Source organism: Henckelia pumila, unplaced genomic scaffold, assembly GCF_033568475.1.
Source record: "Henckelia pumila isolate YLH828 unplaced genomic scaffold, ASM3356847v2 CTG_525:::fragment_3, whole genome shotgun sequence".
Taxonomy (NCBI): Eukaryota; Viridiplantae; Streptophyta; class Magnoliopsida; order Lamiales; family Gesneriaceae; genus Henckelia; species Henckelia pumila.
Window position 1 is genome coordinate 2583773 of NW_027331857.1, and position 24307 is coordinate 2608079.

General features: G+C 33.4%; 4 protein-coding genes across 13 annotated transcripts; all 4 read left to right on the plus strand.

The window, feature by feature from the left end:
• The first annotated feature begins 2970 nt into the window (after nt 1-2970).
• LOC140872989 (uncharacterized) lies at nt 2971-4288 on the plus strand. Its single transcript, XM_073275934.1, has 4 exons — nt 2971-3079; nt 3187-3401; nt 3542-3616; nt 4159-4288. Exons 1-3 carry the CDS (start codon nt 3031-3033, stop codon nt 3614-3616), a joined length of 339 nt encoding a protein of 112 aa, XP_073132035.1. The 5' UTR covers nt 2971-3030; the 3' UTR covers nt 4159-4288.
• Nucleotides 4289-8530: 4242 nt separating this feature from the next.
• Nucleotides 8531-17743, plus strand: LOC140873212 (uncharacterized). The gene is made up of 19 exons (XM_073276249.1): nt 8531-8719; nt 9848-10176; nt 10453-10641; nt 10736-10819; nt 11427-11486; nt 11724-11768; nt 11882-12081; nt 12777-13139; nt 13324-13450; nt 13538-13735; nt 13969-14058; nt 14303-14365; nt 14706-14780; nt 14911-14961; nt 15911-15988; nt 16293-16427; nt 16512-16619; nt 17083-17148; nt 17277-17743. The coding sequence occupies exons 2-19, from the start codon at nt 9880-9882 to the stop codon at nt 17343-17345; spliced, it is 2298 nt and encodes a 765-aa protein (XP_073132350.1). The 5' UTR covers nt 8531-8719; nt 9848-9879; the 3' UTR covers nt 17346-17743.
• Nucleotides 17744-18288: 545 nt separating this feature from the next.
• LOC140873325 (uncharacterized) lies at nt 18289-21066 on the plus strand. Of its 4 annotated transcripts, none has more exons than XM_073276420.1 (11): nt 18289-18351; nt 18892-18957; nt 19055-19113; nt 19200-19260; nt 19361-19400; nt 19571-19669; nt 19754-19800; nt 19986-20046; nt 20145-20236; nt 20318-20557; nt 20742-21066. In XM_073276420.1, the coding sequence occupies exons 2-11, from the start codon at nt 18910-18912 to the stop codon at nt 20889-20891; spliced, it is 897 nt and encodes a 298-aa protein (XP_073132521.1). In that variant the 5' UTR covers nt 18289-18351; nt 18892-18909; the 3' UTR covers nt 20892-21066. The 4 variants fall into 4 exon arrangements, with proteins under 4 accessions (XP_073132521.1, XP_073132520.1, XP_073132519.1 ...); XM_073276419.1 differs by lacking the exon at nt 18289-18351 and adding an exon at nt 18378-18613; XM_073276418.1 differs by lacking the exon at nt 18289-18351 and adding an exon at nt 18378-18534.
• Nucleotides 21067-22456: 1390 nt separating this feature from the next.
• LOC140873259 (bet1-like SNARE 1-1) lies at nt 22457-24156 on the plus strand. Of its 7 annotated transcripts, none has more exons than XM_073276331.1 (6): nt 22457-22507; nt 22719-22790; nt 23332-23479; nt 23601-23657; nt 23758-23817; nt 23907-24156. In XM_073276331.1, exons 2-6 carry the CDS (start codon nt 22777-22779, stop codon nt 23994-23996), a joined length of 369 nt encoding a protein of 122 aa, XP_073132432.1. In that variant the 5' UTR covers nt 22457-22507; nt 22719-22776; the 3' UTR covers nt 23997-24156. The 7 variants fall into 7 exon arrangements, with proteins under 7 accessions (XP_073132432.1, XP_073132429.1, XP_073132434.1 ...); XM_073276328.1 differs by having other exon boundaries at nt 22498-22534; XM_073276333.1 differs by having other exon boundaries at nt 22502-22534; nt 22734-22790.
• The last annotated feature ends 151 nt before the right edge of the window (nt 24157-24307 follow it).

Consider the following 24307-nt stretch of genomic DNA (forward strand, 5'->3'; position numbering starts at 1 on the left):
AGCGAACATTTACCTTTAATCGAGTTTGCTTACAACAACAGCTACCATAGCAGCATTGGAATGGCTCCGTATGAAGCGCTGTATGGGAGAAAATGTCGTTCTCCTCTCTATTGGGATGAAGTCGGAGAAAAGGCTGTTATTGGACTCGAAATTATTCAGGAGACAGTGGGAAAGGTTGCAATAATCAAAGAAAAACTTAAAGCTGCACAAGATCGCCAGAAAAGTTGGGCAAACTTAAAAAGGAGACCTTTGGAATTTGAAGTAGGCGAAAAGGCTTACGTCAAACTTTCGCCTATGAAAGGAGTCGTGAGATTTTGCAGAGCTGGAAAATTGAACCCAAGATATGTGGGACCATTTGAGATCCTCGACAAAGTAGGAACATTGACTTATCGACTAGCTTTACCACCTGCTATGTCAAGGGTTCACAATGTGTTTCATGTTTCACAGCTAAGAAAGTATGTTCCAAACTCAAATCATATTTTAGAAGCTGAGCCACTAGTGACTGATGGTAATCTGAATGAAGAGCTGAAATATGAAGAAGTTCCTATTCGAATAGTGCGTCAAAGTGCAATGGTCAAATCACACTGAAAGAGAAGCTACTTGGGAGTTGAAAGAAAATATGCAAGAGAAATATCCCTATTTATTTGAAGAGCAAGTTAATTCAAGTTTCGAGGACGAAACTTCTCATAAGGAGGGAGGGATGTGAAATCCCAAAACTTAGTCGGCAAGATTACGCTAATATGGAAAGATCTCTTCTTACCTTTTTCCAAGATCTGATGACCGAGATTTTGGACACAAATCTTGTATTGGCAGCAACCGAATCAAAGTTTATGGAAACAGAATTTTCTCTCCCTCAAGACTCCTGGAAACTTTTGAGCTTCACGGTGCTCTCTTCAGTGGAGTGATCTCGAGTCGTTAAGGTAGTTTTATTTCTCTGCCTAGTTTGAAAATTTGGATTGATAATCTAAGGCTCATTGTTCTGCCTTTTCTTTCCTTGAGTTTGAAAGACAAGGCTATCTATTTAGAGAAAGAAAGCTACGGGAAGGAGACATAAGATTAGCCAATCTCTTTTCAAAGGTGAGTCAATTTAATTCTCAAGACTTTTCAAAGGCAAGTTGCTAATGGATCCAAAGTTGTTAGTCACTTTTCCTTCCACTCACACGTGAGAATTGTTTAGGAATTTGAATTAGGATTATTTTAAAGAAATTTGGTCCAATAGCATGCCTCAATTTTGTAGAAGAAAGTCCAAGGAATCGGCCTAAATCTTGAAGAATCGAAGTGAATATTGTTCGAGTTTTGCTTTTAGAGTTTTCGGTCAAAGCTTCACGTAATTACAGTATTTGATCTCGCAAATTATAACGGTAAGTGGGCTTATGTTTTAAAATTATATGTATGTTTTACAAAATTCGATCGCTCATGTTAATCGTTGAAATTTTGTTATTTAATATTGTTCATGATTATGATTTGTTGAAAATATGTTTTGACATTGTTATGACTCGAGTTAGGAGTGAAAAGAGAATTTCCGAACCATGTTATGTTATGGCCCTGATACGGTGGGTATAATAACCGTTCTATGACCTCACCCCTTAGAGGGATTACATATAGGGGACTGATCAGTTAGCCACGAATAATGAGATGAATTTCAGTGTCTTGTCAAAAAATTATGTTATATCATGTCAAATATGTTATGATGTTGTTTATGCCATGTTATGTTAAGACATGCTATGAATGTTTATGATTTGAATTATGCCATGAGTTTTGAAATAAATATATATGTATATTTTGGTATGAACGATCGGCCCCCACTTGGTGAGTGTTTCCCAAAACACTCACCCCTTACTTTTCCCCTTCCAGATGATGAAGAGGACGATTTAGAGGATCGTGAACAAGACATGTTTTGGGGATGGTGATAGAGGAATATTAAGACTAAATTTCGTTATTTTTATTATTGGGATTTTTGCATGAATATTTTGTTATTAAGTTTTTAGACGCTTCTGCATTGATTTTGTTATTTTGGATTTATCGAGTTGTAAGACAATGTTTTGAAGTTTATTTATGATAATAGACTGGTTTGGTTTATACTGTACTACGAGGCTGGTTATTTTATAATTTGTATGAATTTGAAACAACGCCGGTGGCACGTCTCGGTCTCGGGGCGTGACATAGATGATTCCATCTATATTGTAATGGACTGGGGTACCAGGATTGATAGAACTTTGTATTTATCCTGGAGTGCAAGGTTCGAATCTTGGGGAGGGTATAAAACTCTCTACCAGGAGAGAGAAGACCATGAGTATGGCTGGGCCAGAGCAGAGCCTAGATGATGGCAGAGTAGAGGCCCAGTCCATTACATAAAAAGGCGCCCTTTTATGTAATGGACTGGGCCTCTGCTCTGCCATCATCTAGGCTCTGCTCTGGCCCAGCCATACTCATGGTCTTCTCTCTCCTGGTAGAGAGTTTTATACCGTCCCCAGGATTCGAACCTTGCACTCCAGGATAAGTACAAAGTTCTATCAATCTTGGTACCATTGAAGAGACCGTCCCCAGGATTCGAACCTTGCACTCCAGGATAAGTACAAAGTTCTATCAATCCTGGTACCATTGAGGAGATCTCCTCAATGGTACCAGGATTGATAGAACTTTGTAATTATCCTAGAGTGCAAGGTTCGAATCCTGGGGAGGGTATAAAACTCTCTACCAGGAGAGAGAAGACCATGAGTATGGCTGGGCCAGAGCAGAGCCTAGATAATGGCAGAGCAGAGGCCCAGTCCATTACATATAATTCTACATAAGTCCTATATATACAACTGTATTATAGAGAACGCAATGCATGTCTAAAGTACGAATAATCAAGAAAGTTCTAGGAGTTGCGCAGTCTCTACAATTCACCACACTTAGAGATTTCCAGAATGCACATGAAGGTGTCGTTTCGTGACATTTAGCTGATAATCAGTATCCATATCACCTTATCAGCTACTTATTCACCCATTTCAATAAAATTATGATTTGTTGTGAATTTTTGTTGAATGAATGCAATCTCCTTGTTTGGATAGTCTGAATGGTCTATCTTGCTCAGAAGGTTTCCACCTCTTATTATTATATTTTCTATAATTGTAAACTTTTCCCAGTCATTGTTGGTTTTGGTTTATCTTGCCAAAGCTAACTGACTATGAATTGTTTTTTCAGGTTTTGATCTCTGGGAAGGAAATACGAGAAACCACAGTGCCTCCAACGAATCTTCAAACGTGTCAATGGACTACTTGAGGAAGATGGTGATGGAAAAGCCCTTGGTTCTACTGGTGCTGTATTTGGTTGCATCATTTCATTTGTTGGTGGCCTCCTTTAGTTTAATAGGAAAGCAAGGCTATGTCATCGGATCTATTCAGTATGCTACCATCCGGGTGCTTTCTAGTGACATTGTGATTTTTTTTTTTGCATATATTCGTATTGCTTAAATCATTTTTCTTAGTAAGCTTCCCAATCTTTTTATCTAAACATAAAATAAAATAAAAAAGGTTGACATTACCTTTATGTTGTGTAGGACTTCACCAGTGGTCATAGAGAGCAACTTCAGGGGAGCTATGACAAGTTTGAAACCAATTTACAACATTCATAGGTAGCAGTTCTTACTCATCATCGTTAACTGGGCAACCTCATTCTAGCTATATATGGATCATCTAGTGTTGGTGGTTATGGTAGCTTTAGAATGTGATGTGTTAGCTTGAGTGGTCTCGATCAAGCAAAAGCTCGTACTCGTCCTCGGCTTTTGCACAACCACCATACTCCAGCTATGGGTATTGGTTTGTGATTGCTTTGTTTTATGATTTGCTCGGCTCGATCGAGTGTCAGTTCTTGACATCACTAATAGAATTTCTCTAATATACTTCAGATATTATCTGAAATAATAGCTAGTTATTTATCGAATTAGACGCACGTGAAGTAATAGGTTATCTTTTTTACTTCGCATTAAAACCAAGTCTTATCTAGTAAATTCGCGAAATCTTTGGCCGATTCAAGTTGGCAAAACCGGTTTGGAATTGGACCGATGCCGAAGTAAAATATACTTCATTGGTTTCATAAAGTACCGAAGTAATAGATGATGTACGACTTCACAGTTTACATTGATTGTCGAAGTAAATGATCTTTATAAATTCACAGGTTTTTTTATTCTGATGAAGATGGACTTTAATCTTTAGTGGAGCTTTAATTGGGTTGGGTTAGATTGGTATGGACTTCGACTGTCACATAGGCCCAATTTTGGTGTAGAAGATGGACTTTGGGTTGCCTAATTTGATACGAAAACCGTAACATTCAATGAATCTGATCGAACCATACTTGTCAACAAGTCCGGACAATCTATTGCAAACGGACATGAAAATATCTACAAAAGATCCAACGCGTTAAAAGGATATCATAAATAAATAAATATATATATATATATATAGGGTAATATATAAGGAATTTTTAATCCAAATATATATTTTCTTTCAACATTTCATTTCCCGATACAATCATTATTTCACTAAAATTTTTACAACTCACATGCACGCACATTATAATCAAGACACCATATTTCCAAATTTTAGACGTCTACTTGTCATTAACAAATTCATAAAAACTTCGATATATCGTCACATGGTAATTTTATAAAATAGATTTTCAATTAAATCATATCTATAAAAAATATTAATTGTTATGTTAAAAATATTATTTTTTATTTCAGCCGTGAATCAAGTCGACTAGTTTCACAAATAGTCACACAAAAGACGTACTCTAAAAAAATTAAACATAATTAAACAAACATCCATCCAATCCCTCAAATAATTTTCCAATAGTACATTCGTTAAAGAATATTTTATAAATGAATAGGTACCTTGTGAGACAGTTTCTTGGATTTTAATTTACTTGCGAGATGCTCCTATGTACCCACATTTACAGTAGAAAAATAATATCATTTTTGGCATAAAAAAAAATGAGCAAGTCTTCCGTGAGACGTTACATCTCTATATACGTGAGACGATCAATTCGAATTATATTTACAATAAAAAAGTAATGCTTTTGAAATAAAAAAATAATATTTTTTTTTATGGATCATGTCAAATAGAAGATTTGTCTAACAAGCTTGACCAATGAAACCGTATCATAAAAATTCTTGAGACAATTAACTTTAAAAAAAAAATTATAACTCAAATAAGAGATTCGACACACAAATTGACAAAATCATTACAAAATCATTTAAATTCAACGGATTATAACCAAAGTTAGACTGACTTCTTAACTTTATATGCTTACTTTAAGTATCCTAATAGTACTTGAATCTTAGGATTCTTAGCCAACGATTAGTCAAAGTTTTACACGAGAGATTGGAACCCATATTTAGGAACAAAAACCATATAAATTAACCAAAATCAAAACTCATAATTAAAGTTGAAAAAGTTGTGTGGATAAACTCGAAAAAGATGTGGTCGTGAATAATCAAGTAATTGGAATATGCAGCCTAAGACCATACACTATAATAGCAAATTAATCAACATGTCACGTTATGATGCACTTGTTTTCTTTTGAGGACAAGGCATGCCCCGCTGGTCTACGTTATATATATTACTTGTTAATGAATGTCATTAAGCTTTTCCGAGTTATATAAATTCTTAAGGCACCGCTTGGTTCAATGGATATGATAATGTATGGATAAAGTACATTGGGATTATTGAAGGAATTTGATAGGATTGAAATAAATAATAATATGTTTGATTTGAATGATTAATATCGGGATTGAAATAATGATAAATTGAAAAATTACTTTTTTACTCTTATCAATAATTTTTTTTAAATATTATATTAATTATTAAATTTTAATTAATTTTAAATTCAAACCACAAAAAATAATTAAAAATATTAATAAAAAATAGAAAATAATAAATTTAATAATAATATAAATATGAATTTATTTTGATAATTTGATAACTAAAATATTAATAAATAATTTGAATATTAATTATAATGTTAAATAAAAATTAGTAACAATTACAATATTAATGTTAAATAAATAATATATTTATAATTAATAATAATTAAAATATGATAAATAGTAATTAAATTAATTATTAAATTCGTTATATTATAAATTATATTTATTTATTATTATACTAATTATTACATTTTCACTATTTTCACACTAAAAAATAACTAAAATATTAATTAAAATATAGAAAATCATTAAATTTAATAACAATATAAATATTCATTTTTGAGAAATAGTAATAATAATCTGAATATTAATTTTAACGTTGAATAAAGGTTGATATTAATATTAATATTACTATTAAATCAATAGTATATTAATAATTATTAAAATATGATGAATAGTAATTAAAGTATTATAAAATTAGTTATATTAAATTAATATTATATTAATTATTAAAATGTCACTAATTTTAATTTCCAAATCACAAAATAACTAAAAATATTAAATACAAAATAAAAAAATTAAATTTTATAATAATATAAAAATAATTACATTTCTTGAATTTATAATAAGAATTTGAATATTAATTTTAATGTTAAATAAAATTTAATAGGAATTATAATATTACTGTTAAAATTAATTATATTATAAATTATATTTAAATATTATAAAATTTCTGAATTTATACTTAATTAAATTGTAGGGTATTATATGAAAAAAATAATTAAAAACATCATTATCTCTATGGGAGACACCAGTACGAACTCCATGTGTCGCATGTTCTCTCAAAAGTGGGGAATTTGATACCTTGTTGAAATGGAGACTAATTTCATACGTTTTCACCTTTGAACAGTAGATTTTCACGGGCTCGAGGGAAATCATTTTTCTTCCTAAAAACCAGTCAAACGCAGGATTAAAACCTAATCCTACTCTAATCATCTCAACCAAACAAAGCCTAAGCGTACAAAGTTGTTAAAGATGAGACTCAAATACATACCTTGTCTTAGTATTTCACTCATGACATTCTTATCTTTTGAATAAGAGTGTAAATAAATTGAATTTAATCGAAATTTTATAAACTTTTTTAACCGGAGTTGCAAAGTACGGGCAAACTATTTTGAATCGACGATTTATATAACAATATTATATATGTTTGAGTAGTATTCAATAATACTATAGATCTATATCTCTGAGATATATAGATTGACTGATCCATATCAACGATAATTAAATAATATTGTTTTACATGAAAAATAATATTCTTATATTAATTGGTCTTGTTGGATTGGAGATCCGTCTAACAAAATTGACATATGAAACTGTTTTACTTGAGTTTTTGTGTTTATATTTTTAAAAAAATGTACACACACATTAGAGAGTTGTGTTATCCTGGATACTACAAGGTGCAACAATAGATAACATGGGATGCACGAGTGAACATGTTGTGAAATTTAATTTCAAATTAAAATTTTTGCTAAATTTTATTGCGAACATCTTGCAAGTGCTTATGATGTGTTCAACAAAAGTGTTCGTTATATCAAACTTTTATATAAATATATAATTATATATATATCTATACTATTATATTAAGCATGCGGTGAATAGAGACAAAATAGTATGTTGTGTGACATTTTTCTTAATTGTACAATCATCCCTATTTATTTTGATATTTATCATTTGACCTATTCAATTTGAATTACAATTTGACCCCTAATTATTTTTGATAATTATGAAATTATCTCTATTTTAACATAAACTAAATTAATTAAAAACAAAACTGTACAACAACGAATACTAAATATATATAATGTATATGTATTTGACTTGGAGTTAACATGCCATGTGAACGGTGAAGTGGTAAAAGCACCAATTCTGTGAAAACTGCACGTGACAGCAGTCCAAAGCATGCGTACAGGCAATGAATTAAAGCCACTTCCGCCGCTAACCAAACTTTATTATATTAATATTAATTAATTAAAAATAAATAAAATTCAGACACCTCGGATCCTTCTAGCCGAACATATTTTATTGCCACTAATTAAATACAATTTTGACTGATTGGTCAATTAATCTCACACTAAACAAAATATCATTTTTATGTTTATTTTTCCATTTGGCAAAACTCCTAACCAAACTCAAAGGGATTGTATGCTTAATTCGGTTTGGTCTGAGTTTGATAAAGTTGGTGGATTAATTTTAAATAATTTATTATTTGTTGGAGTGCCAACTGAATTAAGTAGTCTTCTTGTGAAAATTAACTGAATTACCTACTCATTCAGAGTTGGAAAATTTAAATAAAAATAATATTATACAAGAAAATATAAATTTGCAATATGAGAGAAAATATACCTAAAATATATAATTGAAAGATAGATTACAGTGGGGTTGGAAAAATCTGATACTTGAATGAACAATAAATAAATGGTAAAACATGAGATATTACATTATTTTTTAAAAAAAAATTCATGAGAAATCTTTAAAATTAATTGTTCGGATTAGCAAGAAATTAAATGGATTTTTAGTATTGCCTTAAAAGAAAGAAGAAATTTATTACATAGGGGGGAGCAAGGATAATAATTATTTTCTCCATTTGTTTGGAGGTTTTTGCCATTTAATCAATTGCCGAAACATCAACAAAGACGAAGCTTTCATTTTCTCTGTTATGGCCGCCTGAAACTCCCTGTTTCTCTTAATAAAGCCCTCTTCAATCTTGATTTTTCACGTCTCTCTGCCTTCATTTATCTTCATTAAAAGGTGATTTTTTTTGTTTGATAATTTGTATGAATATCCTTTTTGTTTTGCTAACTTTGATTGGATTCTTAATCCGTTTCTAAATTTGTGCTTCACTTCTCGAATTATTGGCAGAGTCCTGCAAAGGGTCGGTTGTATTTTTGTTTCAGATAGCCATAGTTAAAAAAATGGAGGTTTAAGTTCAAATCTTGTGGGATTTTGCCGTTAATTCGTGAATAAATTCTTACACATGAGGTGTAAAGGTGTGATCTTGATTGTGAAACTAAGAACTCTTTGTAAAGTTGTGATCTTTTGTTCTCTCAGTGGTTTTTTCTTTAATTGATGAATATAAACAAGGTAGGTATAAGTAAACAAAGCTTTTCCCAATCTTTTAAAATGAATTATGTACTTATAGTACCATATAGAGATAGATATGTCTTTTTGTAAGCACATAATTTAGTTTCCTTTTTTGTTTTTTAGGAACGTGTGGAGGGTTTAGCGGTTAGGCAAAATGAATAATGATGGAAATGTTGTATTCTTGATTTTTGTCTCCAGTTTCTTTCTCCTATCTGTACACCAATAGATGGAGTGCTTGATGTAAAGATTGATGAATAAATCAACACTGTGTTGACCACAATCTTTTATGTGGAGAATCTCTGTAGTCTGAAAAAGTCATGGATTTTACTCTTCTCTATGTAGGGGGGAGCTGAAATTCGGTAGTGGAGGGGGAGAGTATATGGATTTTTTTGGGGAGGGGTGAAATTTTAAGAATACATGACATAGAATTTTTAAAAAACTCGCTTCAGAGATGATCACCCGTCCCTGCTGTGTCTGATTTTGGTTCCATTGAGTTCTATATATGATTGTAATTTAGCTAAAATTAGGAACAACTTTAAAGACTTGTGTTGGTAACTTGGTTGGTTTGTTTTTGTTTATTTCCCTCATTTTCTTCTCGCCTGAATATGTATATGACCGCCTAATATACCACCAAAAGGGCTTATTGGAAAGACGTTCCATCGTTTTTTCTAAGATAAGAGTGGAAGTTGGAAGCTTGAATCTGGAGTTACGCAAGGATCTTCATTATTATCTGTGATTTTTCTTGCAATGGATGCCTTATAACATAATGTTTTTTTTTCAAAATGCAAATATCAGTGTGTAGTTTCAAGAGAGTGGAGGTTTAATAGATGGAGAAAAGTGAAGAGTCGGGTAGCCCTGGGTGGAGTACATCATTCTTCATGCAAACAACTGAAGACGTGGCCAGAGCTGTTGCCGCAGCAGCAGCTGCTGTTCATTCTCCACGACCTTCTGTGGTATATTCATCAAAAGTCGAAAGTGGGGGCCAGCTTCACAGACTGCAGCAGCATGTATCTAGAATTATTAAGGGTCTATCGAGTCCTCCTGAAGTGAAAAGTGGGCCTTACAACCCAGAAATTCTTACTAGTCAAAAACGTCAATGGGCGAGCTTTCAATTGCAGTCCCTGGTAGGATATTGTCTCATAATTTCATGAATTTTCTTTGCATGTTTGTACTCTTAGTTTAATTTATGCCTAATGCTCATTATCTGGTTTTGTAAATAATTATTCAAGAGAAAAATTGAAATACCTCTCTCTACCGCAACACTTATTAACTAGAACAAATTGTAACCGATCTAGAAACCCCACCTTTTTCTGATCTGATATCTAAAGCGAAGCCATTAATATATAAATTGAAGTTTTTGCTTTGAAGTTGTCCATTATTTATAATGCTGATGTTTGCAGGATCACAGAGTCTGGAAGGAGCAGTCAAATCTCTTTGAGAGCATGGTAGTCGTCGGGCTTCCTCCCAGTTCTGATATTCAAGCACTTCAAAATCTTTACTTTGCTAGAAAGTCTGAAGGCTCTGGGAGGTTTCGAAGTGCGCTTGGTGGTCCGCATCAGTCTCGTGTAGAACCTAACCTTGAGCCTCAGGTGCTGATTTTATTTATTCTTCCACCAACTTTGTTGCTATAAAATTTAAATGGTCATCAGAAAAATGCAAACGGTATTCTTTAATGGTTTTCAGGTTTTGTTCGTTTACCCTCCCGGCAAACAGTTACCTCTCAAATACAAGGATCTCCTTTCTTTTTGCTTTCCTGCAGGAGTAGAGGTGCTGTGAAATGCAACTGTTTGACTCAAATCTGTATATTTTATCACTTTCATTTTATTTCTCGTTGGAGTTATTATTTTCTTGTTGGCATCTGGGTTGAGAAATAAATTTAACGTGGTTTAAATGGGTAAGAATGGGGGAAAGCCATATAAAGGTGCAAATTATAGTAGCATCCATGCTTGTTAGTGATGATTAAAATCAATCTTTTGTTCATTATCCTTGATAATTTTTTTGGGACTTTATACACAAATCAATGGTTGGTTTGCAGCTCTGTGGGTGTATGTAAAATTGTCTGCATATGTATTTTAAATCCACACAAAATAATATTTTGTAGGTTTTAATTGTTTTATGGCATTTCTTTGTTCGACGGTCGAGGAAACCCTGGATATGAAAGGACTCAACAGAACTTCAGTGTCATGCTTTTTTGGATTGTCTTTTCTCGAAGGCTGTGTGTTGGTGCTCATTTGCAGTGATTGATCATGAATAATAGGGTTAACAGAAACTGTAATTTGTCTAAGTTTAATTTCCTGGGGCGTGATTGATATCAAAATATGGTTGTTGAGGAATTAGTTTTTATTTGGGTTTCTAAGTCAATTCTTTGTTACAGGTTAATGCTGTTGAGAAAACTCCATCGATGAGTGAACTGAATGAGATACTTTTGGGACAGGTATTTTTAGAGTGCTTCTTTTGAAAACTCACATGATGACTTCTCTACGCTTTTTTCCAGCGGTTTTTTTCTTTCTTTTTTTTTTTTTCTTTTTTTTTCCCAGTTATGAATTTGTCATAAAGTTTCAGCGTAGTTTGATGAGTGTCTCTTTCCCGTGATCGTATTAGTGCCCATTTAAAAGTCATTAGTTCTCTCTGCCAAGTGCAGTGTTAATCAATACGGGTGCTGTATTTGCAGGAGCATCTGAAACAGAGTGATCTGTCCTTTGTCTTCCGGCTGCAGGTGTGCTGAGACAATCCTTTACATGTTTTGCAGTTTGGATTTTACTTTGTCAAACTTGGTTTCTACTATATGTTATTTCCATTGAGGTTTTTGACGACCTTGAAATGTTCTAGGTGGCAGATGATTCAACTCTCTATGGTTGCTGTGTTTTGGTTGATGAAATCATACAAAAGCCATCAGGGTTGATTTCTATGATGTCGGATGGTCATCCCCTTTCTTCGAGCCTAGGCCGACATATTTTGACCACACGTCGCTGTTACTGCATTCTTTCAAGACTTCCATTTTTTGAACTGCATTTTGGAGTATTGAATAGGTCTGTCAATTGACGTGTTTATGTTGTGTAGTCTGATTCATCTCATTTTGAAGAGATTTCTTTCTAGAGCCTTGTTTTATTGCCAAAAAAACAAAAATTTATCTGATGATGATATGATTACTTGCATGGCTAATTTTTATATTATTACTGGTTTTTGTGCAATGGCTCACCTGTTCCTCATCCATATTTGAAAAACAAAGGAGTATGAAAAGGGTGGGCCGTGGGGGTTTGGGGGATGGGGGTGTGTGGTTAATATTTATTAAAATGGGTGGTCCATATATGTTTTTTATGTGGATTGTGTGAAAAGAATCTGGTAGAAATGTTTAGATTCCTTTATTCTTTTGATTGATGGTTCTGTGTTTCGTACTTCATCGAAAAACTCGATTCTGGCAGATTTGTGATCTTTTTAAAATTATTTTGTTGTGCACTCTGATATTCCTTGAACTGGTAGCTCCAGGAGCTTTTGGCTTGAGTAGTTTTTAAGACACTACACATTTGTGGTTAGCTTCATTTGTGCATGTTACTTAAGGATTCAATTTTCTGGTGTTTTTGATGCTGAATAAACTATGCTGATACATTTGGTCTTTTGGTCTCTCCATGAATACACGTGTTTTAGACTTTAAACTGCACGGAAGGGTTATGGTTTCTACTTGCTATTGCTCATCCTTTACTTCATATCTTGCTGTATTCTGTAGCATATTCACTGAAGAGAGGCTGGAACGGTTAACAAAGGAGATATATAACTTGGATTTGGAGTCACCTGTGAGCTATGATGAGGATGAAACACCGGAAGAGAGCAGCTGTTTACCTCTGGAAGATGGAGAAGGTGCAACGCCAAATCAAACGGTTGAAGAAAGAGTGACCAATGATACATTTTCCTTTAAAAATCAAAGTCTAGATGATGACAGTTATATAAAGAACGGACCTGGTGTTGATGTTGTTGTTGTTGCTTCTATCGGGAATAACATTGCTGGCAATCAATCAGTGGAATGCCATCTACCAAATACTTTATCATTATTACAGTTTCAACAATTGGAAAGCTCTGAATCTTCCTCAAGGTAGATAAGCTTTAATATTTGGCCTTGTACTTTTATGATTTTCTACCATTGTCAGGTTATTTGAAAAACATACGCATAGAGAAAATTTTAGTTTCATCACAGATACCATGAACAATTCCTTGCTTCTGCTGTCCAGAAAGGAACGTGTTAATTTTAACAAATGCATTATGAACTGTGGATGCAGTATTCAAGGCTCTCCAAGTGAATATAGACATTTCAGGAGTGATATTGATGATGCTGAAGTGGAAGAGGCATCATCATCTGGCCAAGATATCCTCAGTGAACATAGTGATATAACTGATTGGGCAAAGGTTGGAATTTTTATTCTGGATGTTTTTGGATCTCATTCACATTATTATCTGTCTACTGAGGTATTCCCACCCCCATTACGCTTTCAGGCAAACAATCATGGATCCTTGCGTATAATTTGTGAATATTATCGTTTAAAATGTCCGACACGTGGTTCAACTCTCAAATTCCACCCTTTGGATCATTTGCATCCTCTTGAGTATCAAAGACCAAATGAAACAGTCTTACATGTTGCTGGATCAACAATTGATTTGAGATCATGCAGCACGAGTTTGGAGTTAGCAGAGGTATGATTGGAAGAATTTAAGTTTTCACCCTTGTCTTAATGTCAAACGGGGAATCCCATTTATGTGATTTCAATTTGATACAAACTTTTCTGGTAGTTTTCGCTGAACTTTTATCTGCCTTCTCTGGTTAGATTTTTTTGGAGTGAACCTTCTCTAATTAGATTTTGGTTGTAATAACGAGTGTCGTCCTTTCAACTGAGGAGGTCTGCCATGTGATGGTTTTTCCTTAATAGGCCCACAGCGCATTAATGGTGGAGGAGGAAGCTGCTTCTTTATCTGTATGGGCTGTGGCTTGCTTGTGTGGTTCCCTCCGACTGGAGCATGTAAGTCCATCTATTATTTGAGTTTCATGTCTTATCATCCAATGAAACATTGATATTTGTAGATTGCCTGTTACTATAATTTCCTTCAATCAGCTTGTTAGAAAGCACTATCTACGCGACACATTATTTTGAGGTGGATCTTTCAATGTCTAAAGAGCGTTTCAGATGCACTATATACGACAAAAACACATTATTTTGAGGTGGATCATTCAATGTCTAAGAGTGTTTCAGATGCCTTTTTCAGGTATTGACATTATTCGCAGGTGCTCTTCTGGAAAAGCAGATTGTAGTCGTTTGTTCAAATTTGGTAGGTTTCAGTTATGTAAAGTTTAATTTTTCGGTTAATCATATTTTCTGTCTTTCTCAGTCTGAATGTGTTTGGCATTCATTCTTTATTGTGTATGTATACTTGCGCATTTTCTCAAGGAGTTATATCTGTAGACCATCTGTCATGTAACTGGTAAAGTTATCATCATACTGGTCATGACTTCATCCGTTTAGCATTAACAGTCTTTTCTTTTTCAGATACTTAATGCTTGCGTATGGTTTTTTCCCCTTTTGGATTTAATTTTTTGCTCATCCTCTGATATATTGTGGACTTGTAACTTCAAAGTTTCTAATCCAATTTGGTTTTTGTTGGCCTGCAGGGTATTTTGTCAGCTATAGTTTTGTCAATTATACCACTTATTCGACCGTATCAATGGCAGAGCTTATTGATGCCGGTATCTCTTTGTCCTGGCTGTAATTTTTTCATGGCTTTTTTATGCCTTTGGCACAATTTTGAGCTCTAGCCTCTAATGTGTATTGTGGCTACACTCGTTGATTGTTATGTATCTGAGAATGTGTTTGCAGGTCTTGCCAAATGACATGCTAGACTTTCTCGATGCACCTGTCCCTTACATAGTGAGTTTTACCTGTACTTTTTGATTCGCTGAAAAAATCATACTTGATTTTTCGGAATTTAACTTTGCAAATTGTATTGTTTATGAGTTTTGGTGAGTTTTTCTAAATATTTGTACCGGATAACTTGGGCTGCTGTATTGGATCCTGAAACATATAGCGGAACTTCAGATGACTATTAGATGATGAACAGTAATCTCGAGAAATGTATTAAAGTTCTTTTTAAAAAAAGAAGATAAGAAAGATCCAAACCTCATTCATAGGTTCTTTGCAGACCATGTATGGTTCGTTGGCTCGGTTTGGACAAATATTTTTAAAACGTTTTTGGTGTTTTATAAGTGAAAAAAACTTAAAGTATATGTTTGAAAATGTTTTTTTTTAAAACGTTTTTGAAAAATATTTTTAAAAAAATGTTCAAGTATAGAGTTTAGAGAACAAATGAAATGCGTCTTTTGATGTTCTTATGGTTGAAATCAATAATAGAAATCTAAACATATTGCTTTTTTACTATAAAAATGTTTATAGAATAATTGTCCAAACGTATATTTATTTTTAAATAACCTTTAAAACATTTATAGAAATAACTTATAAAACATTTTTATATAAACGATTTACAAGTATTTGTCCAAACGGATCCCTATTTTCCAAATTATTGTCTAGCCAATTGATCTTTTTTTTTTTTTTTTTTTTGCGGCTTGATGAGGCAAATATGCAGCAAATTCTTATTCTTGATTTTGCGAGTATGAAATCATTAGAGCTCCACATAATTTAATAGATATGCCATTTCTCAACTTGAAATTCACATAACCTATGTTTCTCGTCGTTACACTGATCAAATTCGAAATACATGAATATTTGAATTCTCTAATGCAACGTGCTGCAGTTGCTACATGAAGGAGATCTTGTTTGCTTTCGATTGCCGTTTAGTTATAGATGTCCATGTTCTGAGCAGGTAGGTGTGAAGAACAAGACAACTGAAGTTCAGTCGAAGATGACAAATGTCATACTCGTGGATGCAAACAGAAACCAGGTGCTTATAGTTTCTAGTTTGGTATTACGCACTCGAAAGTGCTCCTCGATTTCCACACAAGATATATATTATTTAGGTAGTACATCATCATGATCCCAAGATTTTAGTGTCTAAACCTCGGATCTTGGTGTTCCGATTTGGTACATTTGGTCTCATGGGGACTTCTATTGTCTCTTTTTTCTTAAATTGGTTACATTTTTCGTCTTTCACTGCTGATATTTACGGTCTTTTAGTAGTTCATGCAAACATTCTCAAGTTGTGATATCCTTGTAATCTCTTTTATTTGGTTGTATCGAGGTAACAGATGAAATCGCCAACTATACCCCAGCTACCTCAACAAAGAGAACTATATTCATGCCTTAGTCCGTACCATGCGAAGCTTGTCGGAGAAAGTTATTTGGGGAAGAGAAGACCAGTTCATGATTGTACTCCTGTGCAGGTATGTAATTAGCCCAAATAAAACAGGAAAAGGTGAGAAAATAAAATGAATCTTGGTTTAGCGTATTCATTGTAACATTTTCAGGTCGAAGCTGCCCGAGCATTCTTAGGAGTGTTACGATCTTATTTGGATTCTCTATGTTCCAACATTCGTTCTCATACAATCACCAACGTCCAATCTAACAATGATAAGGTGTGTATATATTACTAGAACTCAACAATCTCTAATATAGCCTATGTTTTTACTTCTTACTGTTCCGTTGTTACCACACTTTGCACTTGAAGATGTTTGTGTGCATACTATGGTTGCATGCAACTCTATTCAAACTGTTTCTAAGTGAAAATTTCTGGAAATGGCATTTGAAGAATGAGAAACTGGGACCTCATATTGCCAAAAGAATCCGATATAGAAATACAAATATAACTTAGAAACAGTTTCGCTATTTAGTTTTTTACAGTTATTTCCTGAGGTGATCTTGTATCTGTGCATTTAGGGAGGAAATTTATAGCGTTGATTTGCTGCATTAATATCTGGTAATTTTGTAATTCTACTTCCATTATCGTGACCGGGGAAATATATATTTGGCCTGAATTTCTTATATATAAAAAATTTCATCACAAATTGAGACTGAAGAATTTATTTTGTTGATCATCAGGTATCTTTGTTATTAAAGGAGAGTTTCATCGATTCTTTCCCCAGTCGAGACCGACCTTTTATGAAGGCACGTTCTTTACGCCTTGTTTTCGTTTCCCCATATTTCTTGCGTGAAAATAAAAAGGACTCCGTGTTTTGTATTTGGATCTGTGAACTTCACCACACAATTCTGATATATTATCTCCTCTGGAACAGCTTTTCTTGGATACACAGCTCTTCTCTGTACATACAGATTTTGTACTCTCTTTTTTCCAGAAAGAATAGTCCCTAGCTCATCGAGGTGTGACATGAATGTATTAAAGACGATACATACATTTCCAACGTATCGGATGCTTGTTATTTCTTAACGACCACGCGACTTGAGAGTCGAAGGAAACTTTTTCTTAAAGCTGTTGTGATGCATCATCCCCATGATTTATAATATGGTGGAGATGACGATTAAGTGTATCTTTTGTGCTAAATTTGGAGGAATGTATGTAAAATATGATGTTATCGAGCGACGTTTTTGCTGATGTTTCGGTGCCACGGAAACGGATACATACCGAACAGTGAACTGCTTATCGATTCTGTTTGTTGTAAAGGGTCGTCGATGATTTGGCTTCAATCATATTCACTTCGACTCGTGCTTTTCTTCTCAGGAAGATAGATTGACGGACCAAATCGATTATTAATAAATAATATGATGTAAAATTTTTATCAATCGAAGTAAGGATAAAACTTTGTTGTCAATGGTTAGTTTCACTACTTGTCTCGTGTTAGAATTTACGTATGATGTTGCAATTACAAAATTTCAGTTTTAGTGTTAATTTTGATTAATATAATAATAATAAAAAGCATAAAATAAGAGATCAAATAAATTTAATAACACACAGAATTTAATGGTGTAACGAGTAAATTATAATATTATATAAGATAGATTTTAGATTTGATTTATGAAAAACTATTATTTTTTTGACAGTAAACACTCATAACTTTATTAGTATGTAGTTATGAAACTGACATGTTTCAATATATATAAAGAAAGTAATTGCGAATTCTTATGTCATTTTAAAAATAAAGACAGTAATTGCGAATTTTCACGTTATATTATAAATAAATATATATATATTCGGTTTTTTATTTAAAAAATAAATAAATTATGAAATAAGTCAATTTACATGAATATCCCAAAAAATGTAACGATGGCAAAGTAGAGAAGTGAGGATTGAGGCGTCAATCGCCCGACATTCCTTACGTGAAGTGATGTAACACGGGAGCTTCTGACATTATTGTAAGCAAATCTTTCCATTCTTAAACTTCTCCAAAACCCTAAAACTTAGCCGCCAATCTCCTCCTTTTCTTTATAATAATAATAATAATAATAATAATGCCACATTGTTGATATTCACTCCGGATCATACACACAAAGATTATTTCTTGGAAACCAGAATCCAATCATTATTGATCGAAACAGGTTGGTTTAAGCACAGCCCAGTATCAAAGATCTTTGTTTTAGTCCAGTGCCCCCTTTCATTGGCAATCATTCATCGGTGGTATGCTGCAGCCTATGCACATTGATTTGCGATATTGATATCTAAGATTATAGCTAGTGTTGATGAAAGCAAGAAAAAGGGTGCATGTCTTGTTGCTTTGATCGTATTCTTAAACATCAAATTTTGAAAAATATGCATGATCCAATGTGAATATAACATTCTGGGTGGAATTAAATTGTTATAAAAGTTTGGACTTCTTTCAATGTATACGATTTGGCATTTGTTTCTGATCAATGAATGATATTGTTTGTTTGTTGTTTTTGTGCTTCCTTGATCAGAATAATTTATAAATTCGTATGGATTCAAAGCCATTCGCCAATTCGACCAGCAATGCACCGAGGAAGGTTGGATTTTTTGAATTAATTAACTCGTTTTTCAGATGTTTTGTGATGAATTTCAATCTGCCGGGCCGGATTGATTTGCGTTGTTTTATTAATATAGGTGAAGTTTGCACCAAAAGCTCCGGTCAAGAAAGAACAGAAGCCTACCCTGCCTAAAGTGTAACAGTCCTGGCTTTCATGTTTGATACTCTGATTCTGGACGTGGACTTATTCTATGCATATTGAATTTATTATGTGTTCGACAGGGAAAAGGTTGAAAATGATGTTGATGAAGCACAGGCACAGCAGCTTCTACGCCGCTTACATGTATTTCTTGTTCCCTTCTGTTCTTCAAATATTTCAGTAGCAAATCAAACGTGTTGATTTTTCAGTTCAAGTCATACAATTCCAATGCTTTTCATTCTAGGAGACATCTTTCAAGGAGAAGGCTAAATTTGAGAGGAAGGGTAAGCTTGTTCCGAGAAATATTCGTGTTTTCATTTGGAAATAAGCTGTTAAATCCACAAAGAGTGGTGGTTTATAAAGAGAATTCCGTTCTTTGAATTATTATATTTTTGCGAAAGTTCTACTGTTGGTCAAGTTTTCCAAGGTGTGATCTCGATTTTTTATGCTGCAGTTGGGACAAGTCAGGTTGCCTTTGGTTATGGAGATCGATCAAATTCCATCAAGTCATTTAGCTTTCCTAAATTTACGAACAAAGGCTCGTCGTCTAAGGGTCAGTGAGATTTTCATTACTTTTTTCTTATTTTCCATTGTTTGAAAACTTGAGATTCATTGGAGATCATGTGCCTTCTTGTAGGTGATGATACTACCAGAGCAGCGGAGAAAGAATACAAGGAACCATGGGTAATAACATGCTGCTAACTCTCTATTGTGGGATTGAGAAATTTTGTTGAGGGGCATTATTAACTCTGTGTTTTCTTTTCCTCCGTTTCTTAGTTGTGAGGGAGGGGTCTTTTTGACTGAAATTTTGATTACTTTCTGTTTAAAATCCTTGCGATTTACTTATGCTTCTCGAATGATTACCACAGAATTACTACAGCAATTATCCTGTAACACTTCCTTTGAGGAGGCCATATTCAGGAAATCCTGGTATGAATGACAAATCTACCTCATTTACCCATTTATCAAGTATGGTTGAAAAAATTTCAATTCTTGAAGTGCCTTTTACCTCGTTTTGTTGCCCGCAGAACTTCTTGACGAAAAAGAGTTTGGGGAAGATACGGAGAGGTTGCAGTATGACGAAAATGAATCAAACTCCGCCATCGACTTAGGTCTAATGGTTAGTTATCTCCAAGGATGATATGTACTTTTGCATATTCACATGTTGTGCGTTGAAATTAAATGGTAACATGATTTTCAGGAGGATGAGCAGGAGAAGAGGATGATTTTTCTTCAGTTACCAGCTACTATGCCTACTTTGAAGCAATCGTCTAATATAGAAGGTGAAAATCAGGACGAAAATCTTAAAAATTCAGAAAGAGGTGGAAGATCATCCCAAAAGCCTTGTGGTTTGGAAGATTTACCTGCAGGTTTTATGGGGAAAATGCTGGTATATAAAAGTGGTGCTGTAAAGCTGAAGCTCGGCGATATGCTATATGATGTAAGTATATACCAAACTCTAGTTTCTATGAAGCCTCTTTGCATGTATGTATGTGCTAATCTGAAATGGAGGTTTCTTGCAATTTAGTAGCAGAAAAAAACACCATTTGGTTGCTAAATGCTGATAAAAAAATTCAAATCTTGAACTAAGAATGTAAGAGAAGTAAATGTTACCTGGATTTCAGGTATCTGCTGGTTTGGATTGTGCTTTTGCACAGGATGTTGTTGCCATCAATACAGTGGAGAAACGTTGCTACAATCTAGGGGAACTCAACCAACGCGCGGTTTTGACTCCCGACATCGACTCCATCCTAGATAGTTTATCTGATTTATGACAATATTCTTTGGGTTTAGTTCAGAAAATTTTCTCTCTATTGAGTTTGAAACCACATTCATTTATTGTTTTTGAGAATATTCATGCGGGAAACTGTTGAATTTTTAGCTGAGGACGGTGTACACGGAATGGATTTCACAATAAGGCAAAATATACTCTGTGCTTCTACACTAACACCATGGTTTAGGTTTACCTCAATCTTTTTTATTTGTCTCGTACCAAAATATCATCATATTATGATATTTTTTTTACTCGATTTGGTTCATACCGTTGTTAACTCGTCAATACTTATTGTTTTAGGTAGTGTTTGAGAGAACTTTTAGAAAACACTTATTAGCTTTTCCTTAACAAAATTTCAAAATTTTTTGAAATTTTGTTAAAAAAAGCTGAAAAATACTTCTTACTCCCAAACACTATCTTGCGTGTTAGAGACAACACATTGGATATTTATCCCCGTATTGTTATCAGTTTTACTTCATTTCACTCTTCCCTTGATATTTTGTCATTGTCTTAGCCTAATTTCATGTTTCTTTATCTCTTTCACATGTTTCATTTTCAATCTACACAGAGAAGTGAAATTATGTTACAAATATATATATATATATATATATATATATATATCTATATATGTATGTATAATGTATACTAAATAAATTAAAGATAAATATCTAACATATGCTTCTCATGTGACCAAAATCTTGAGTTACAAACAAACTAATAACGATATACACTAAATCAAGTAAAAAAAACAAAGTAAAGACATGAAGGGACATTTTGTCATTTTGATTTGAGATTAATTAAAAAACAAAACCGGGAAAACATATAAACTACATAGACTAAGGCAGTCGAACTTCTAAGAATATATTATTATGAATTTTTTCTTCTTAGTGTTTGGATAATTTCACTTCTCCGTAAGAAAAAAATTTGAGAATTCACAAACACTATCTAAAATGAATATTAACCCTCCTTGATGATCTTAATGTGACAGGCAACAAGCTACTTCTCCTTTCATTTGATAATAACCAGTCGTGGTATATGTATTCTCTAAAATATATATTGATTTTTTTTAAAAAAAAATATATAATTGATACAAGATTTTGAGTTGCATAAAATAGAATGAATTCGATATTTATTAAAATTTAAATGTACGATCCCATTTGTTCCAAGACTTGTGGGATTGATATATTCTCTAAGAAAATAAAATAACATACTATTTTATGAACCTATATTTCGTAATAAAGATGATGTATTTTTGTTAGCACAACAACTCAAGATAGAATCAATTTTGCGAAATATATTTTTTATTTGTTCCAATCCATGAAAAATTTTATTTTTTATTTCAAAAATATTATTTTTAAATTAAATATGAGTTGAATCAACTTAACTCATCTCATATATATATATATAAACGTAAAATCACGTTAGAGGAGATTTAAATTCAATTCATGGAGTTCATTCATATTACTTTGCTAAGTTACTATTTTCCTGTAAAAATTTAACAAAACAAAAAAAATTATGTATTTGCATATTGGGCCCCGCACTATAAGAAATTGCCAAATTTCCACGCTTTCTTATTTCTTAAGATTTTCAATCAATCGATCGACATTCAGCAATCAGGTATGTTCTTCCATTTTTCTGTTGGAGGTACGCCTAACATACGCTCTTCGCTCACTTTCTTCAGATCTGTAAGATTTTCTGGTAGTTGAGTGCGCATTTCAATTCAGTTTTTTCACTGCAAATTACTTAAATTTCAGTCTCATCACGTAATCTATTCAATTACGCATGATATTGATGTGAATTTTGTTTGTTTCTTCTTTCAATTTTGTAGAATTTTGATTCGCAGGATACGGTTCTGAGCTACAGTGTGATTTCGTATCTCCTAAACAATGAATTCTATGAGGTATTTACTCGTTTACTTTTGGATGCCGCACTGGCTACTGATTCAGTTTCTTCCCCAAAAGTTTGAGCGTCAACGGTTAATAATAATATATCTATGAAGAAGAAAACAATTTTGCATGTGCTTTTGATCATGTCGTTAACTTGGAATTTAATATTGATTGTGGACACTCTGGGGGTATATGTTCTCGATGCCATTTCAATTTTGCTATTTAATTGAATTATTTTTCTTTCTTTGTTTGCTAAATGAGGTTGGGATTAGGATAGTGCGTGCGGTTCAGTTAACTCTGCTGATCCTCAATTACTTGATAACAGTGTGTGCTGTTTAGTCAACTCTGCCTGATCCTCCATCAGTTGATAATCGTTCATGGTTAACCTATTCAATTAGCAATCTTTGGTTTCTAAATATACTGTTTATCCATGACAATTTTTTTTTAAAATTTTTTGCTATTAGAAGCGACCCCTTTTCTTTTGGAAGTTTTTATAATATTACTGCTTGCTTATATTAATTTTCCTAAATCTGTAACGAAAACAATCTTGGGCAGGAATCGTGACACTAGAGCTGCTCTTTTTGATGGGATTGAGGAGGGAGGTATAAGGGCGTCATCAGCTTACTCCTCTCATGAAATTGATGAGCAAGAGAATGATAGATCAATTGATGGACTGCAAGATCGAGTTGCTATTCTGAAAAGAGTGAGTTACACATGATGTTGAGTATAATATTTTTATACTCACTAGTTGCATTGTTTGGTTGAGAATAGAATTTTCAACTCTAGCTTATTTTTGAAATATCAATGAAATGTTACACAAACAGTTGTCAGGTGACATACATGAGGAAGTCGACACTCATAACCGTATGCTAGACATGATGGTATGTAATAATCTCTACCTTAAACAGATCGCATGTCGTGAATTCCAATTGATAGTATAACATAATTTTTTGGTTCTTGATTCTAACTTTTGAGCTTCAGGGAAATGACATGGACTCATCAAGAGGAGTTCTGTCGGGAACCATGGATAAGTTTAAGATGGTATTTACCTCAACAAATTTTTTAATATAATTTTTCCCCTTCTGATTCGAGTTTGATGCACCGCCTTTGAAATTCTTACCAAACTTCAGGTTTTCGAGACCAAATCGAGCCGGAGTATGTTTACGCTCGTGGTATCTTTTGTGGTTATTTTCCTTGTCATCTACTATCTTACTCGATAAGTATCCGATTGGTGATTGGTGATTGGTGAGGAGTATGCTATGGAGACTTGTGCGACTTGTAATGCTATTATCTGCTTTAGAGTTGATGTCATGGCATAGGAACCTGTCTTAAAATGTTCACTAACATACATATATGAGGATTGCTTGCTATTGTTTGTTTCGACTCTTGTTAAGAGTTGCGTTTCTACTTTCGTAAATATTAGAAGTCATTTTCGCGTCTCACAAAACGTTGGCTTCTGATTCTTCTTCGTAGAATACATTTTCAATCTTCAATCGCTTGAGAATAGAATTTGTAACTCGTTTATATAAAA

What these genes read in the sequence shown, in the direction of transcription:
- LOC140873325 (XM_073276420.1), top strand. Translation starts at nt 18,910, where the DNA reads ATGGATTCAAAGCCATTCGCCAATTCGACCAGCAATGCACCGAGGAAG. An exon ending in AGCTTCTACGCCGCTTACAT is followed by an intron (nt 19,261 to 19,360) that starts GTATTTCTTGTT and finishes TTTTCATTCTAG; the next exon opens with GAGACATCTTTCAAGGAGAA. An exon ending in AAGAATACAAGGAACCATGG is followed by an intron (nt 19,801 to 19,985) that starts GTAATAACATGC and finishes TGATTACCACAG; the next exon opens with AATTACTACAGCAATTATCC.
- LOC140873259 (XM_073276331.1), top strand. An exon ending in ACCGTATGCTAGACATGATG is followed by an intron (nt 23,658 to 23,757) that starts GTATGTAATAAT and finishes TTTGAGCTTCAG; the next exon opens with GGAAATGACATGGACTCATC. An exon ending in CCATGGATAAGTTTAAGATG is followed by an intron (nt 23,818 to 23,906) that starts GTATTTACCTCA and finishes ACCAAACTTCAG; the next exon opens with GTTTTCGAGACCAAATCGAG.
- LOC140873212 (XM_073276249.1), top strand. Translation starts at nt 9,880, where the DNA reads ATGGAGAAAAGTGAAGAGTCGGGTAGCCCTGGGTGGAGTACATCATTC. An exon ending in GGCAGAGCTTATTGATGCCG is followed by an intron (nt 14,781 to 14,910) that starts GTATCTCTTTGT and finishes ATGTGTTTGCAG; the next exon opens with GTCTTGCCAAATGACATGCT. An exon ending in GAGACCGACCTTTTATGAAG is followed by an intron (nt 17,149 to 17,276) that starts GCACGTTCTTTA and finishes CCTCTGGAACAG; the next exon opens with CTTTTCTTGGATACACAGCT.
- LOC140872989 (XM_073275934.1), top strand. Translation starts at nt 3,031, where the DNA reads ATGCAATCTCCTTGTTTGGATAGTCTGAATGGTCTATCTTGCTCAGAA. An exon ending in TGGTCTATCTTGCTCAGAAG is followed by an intron (nt 3,080 to 3,186) that starts GTTTCCACCTCT and finishes TTGTTTTTTCAG; the next exon opens with GTTTTGATCTCTGGGAAGGA. An exon ending in TTCAGTATGCTACCATCCGG is followed by an intron (nt 3,402 to 3,541) that starts GTGCTTTCTAGT and finishes TATGTTGTGTAG; the next exon opens with GACTTCACCAGTGGTCATAG.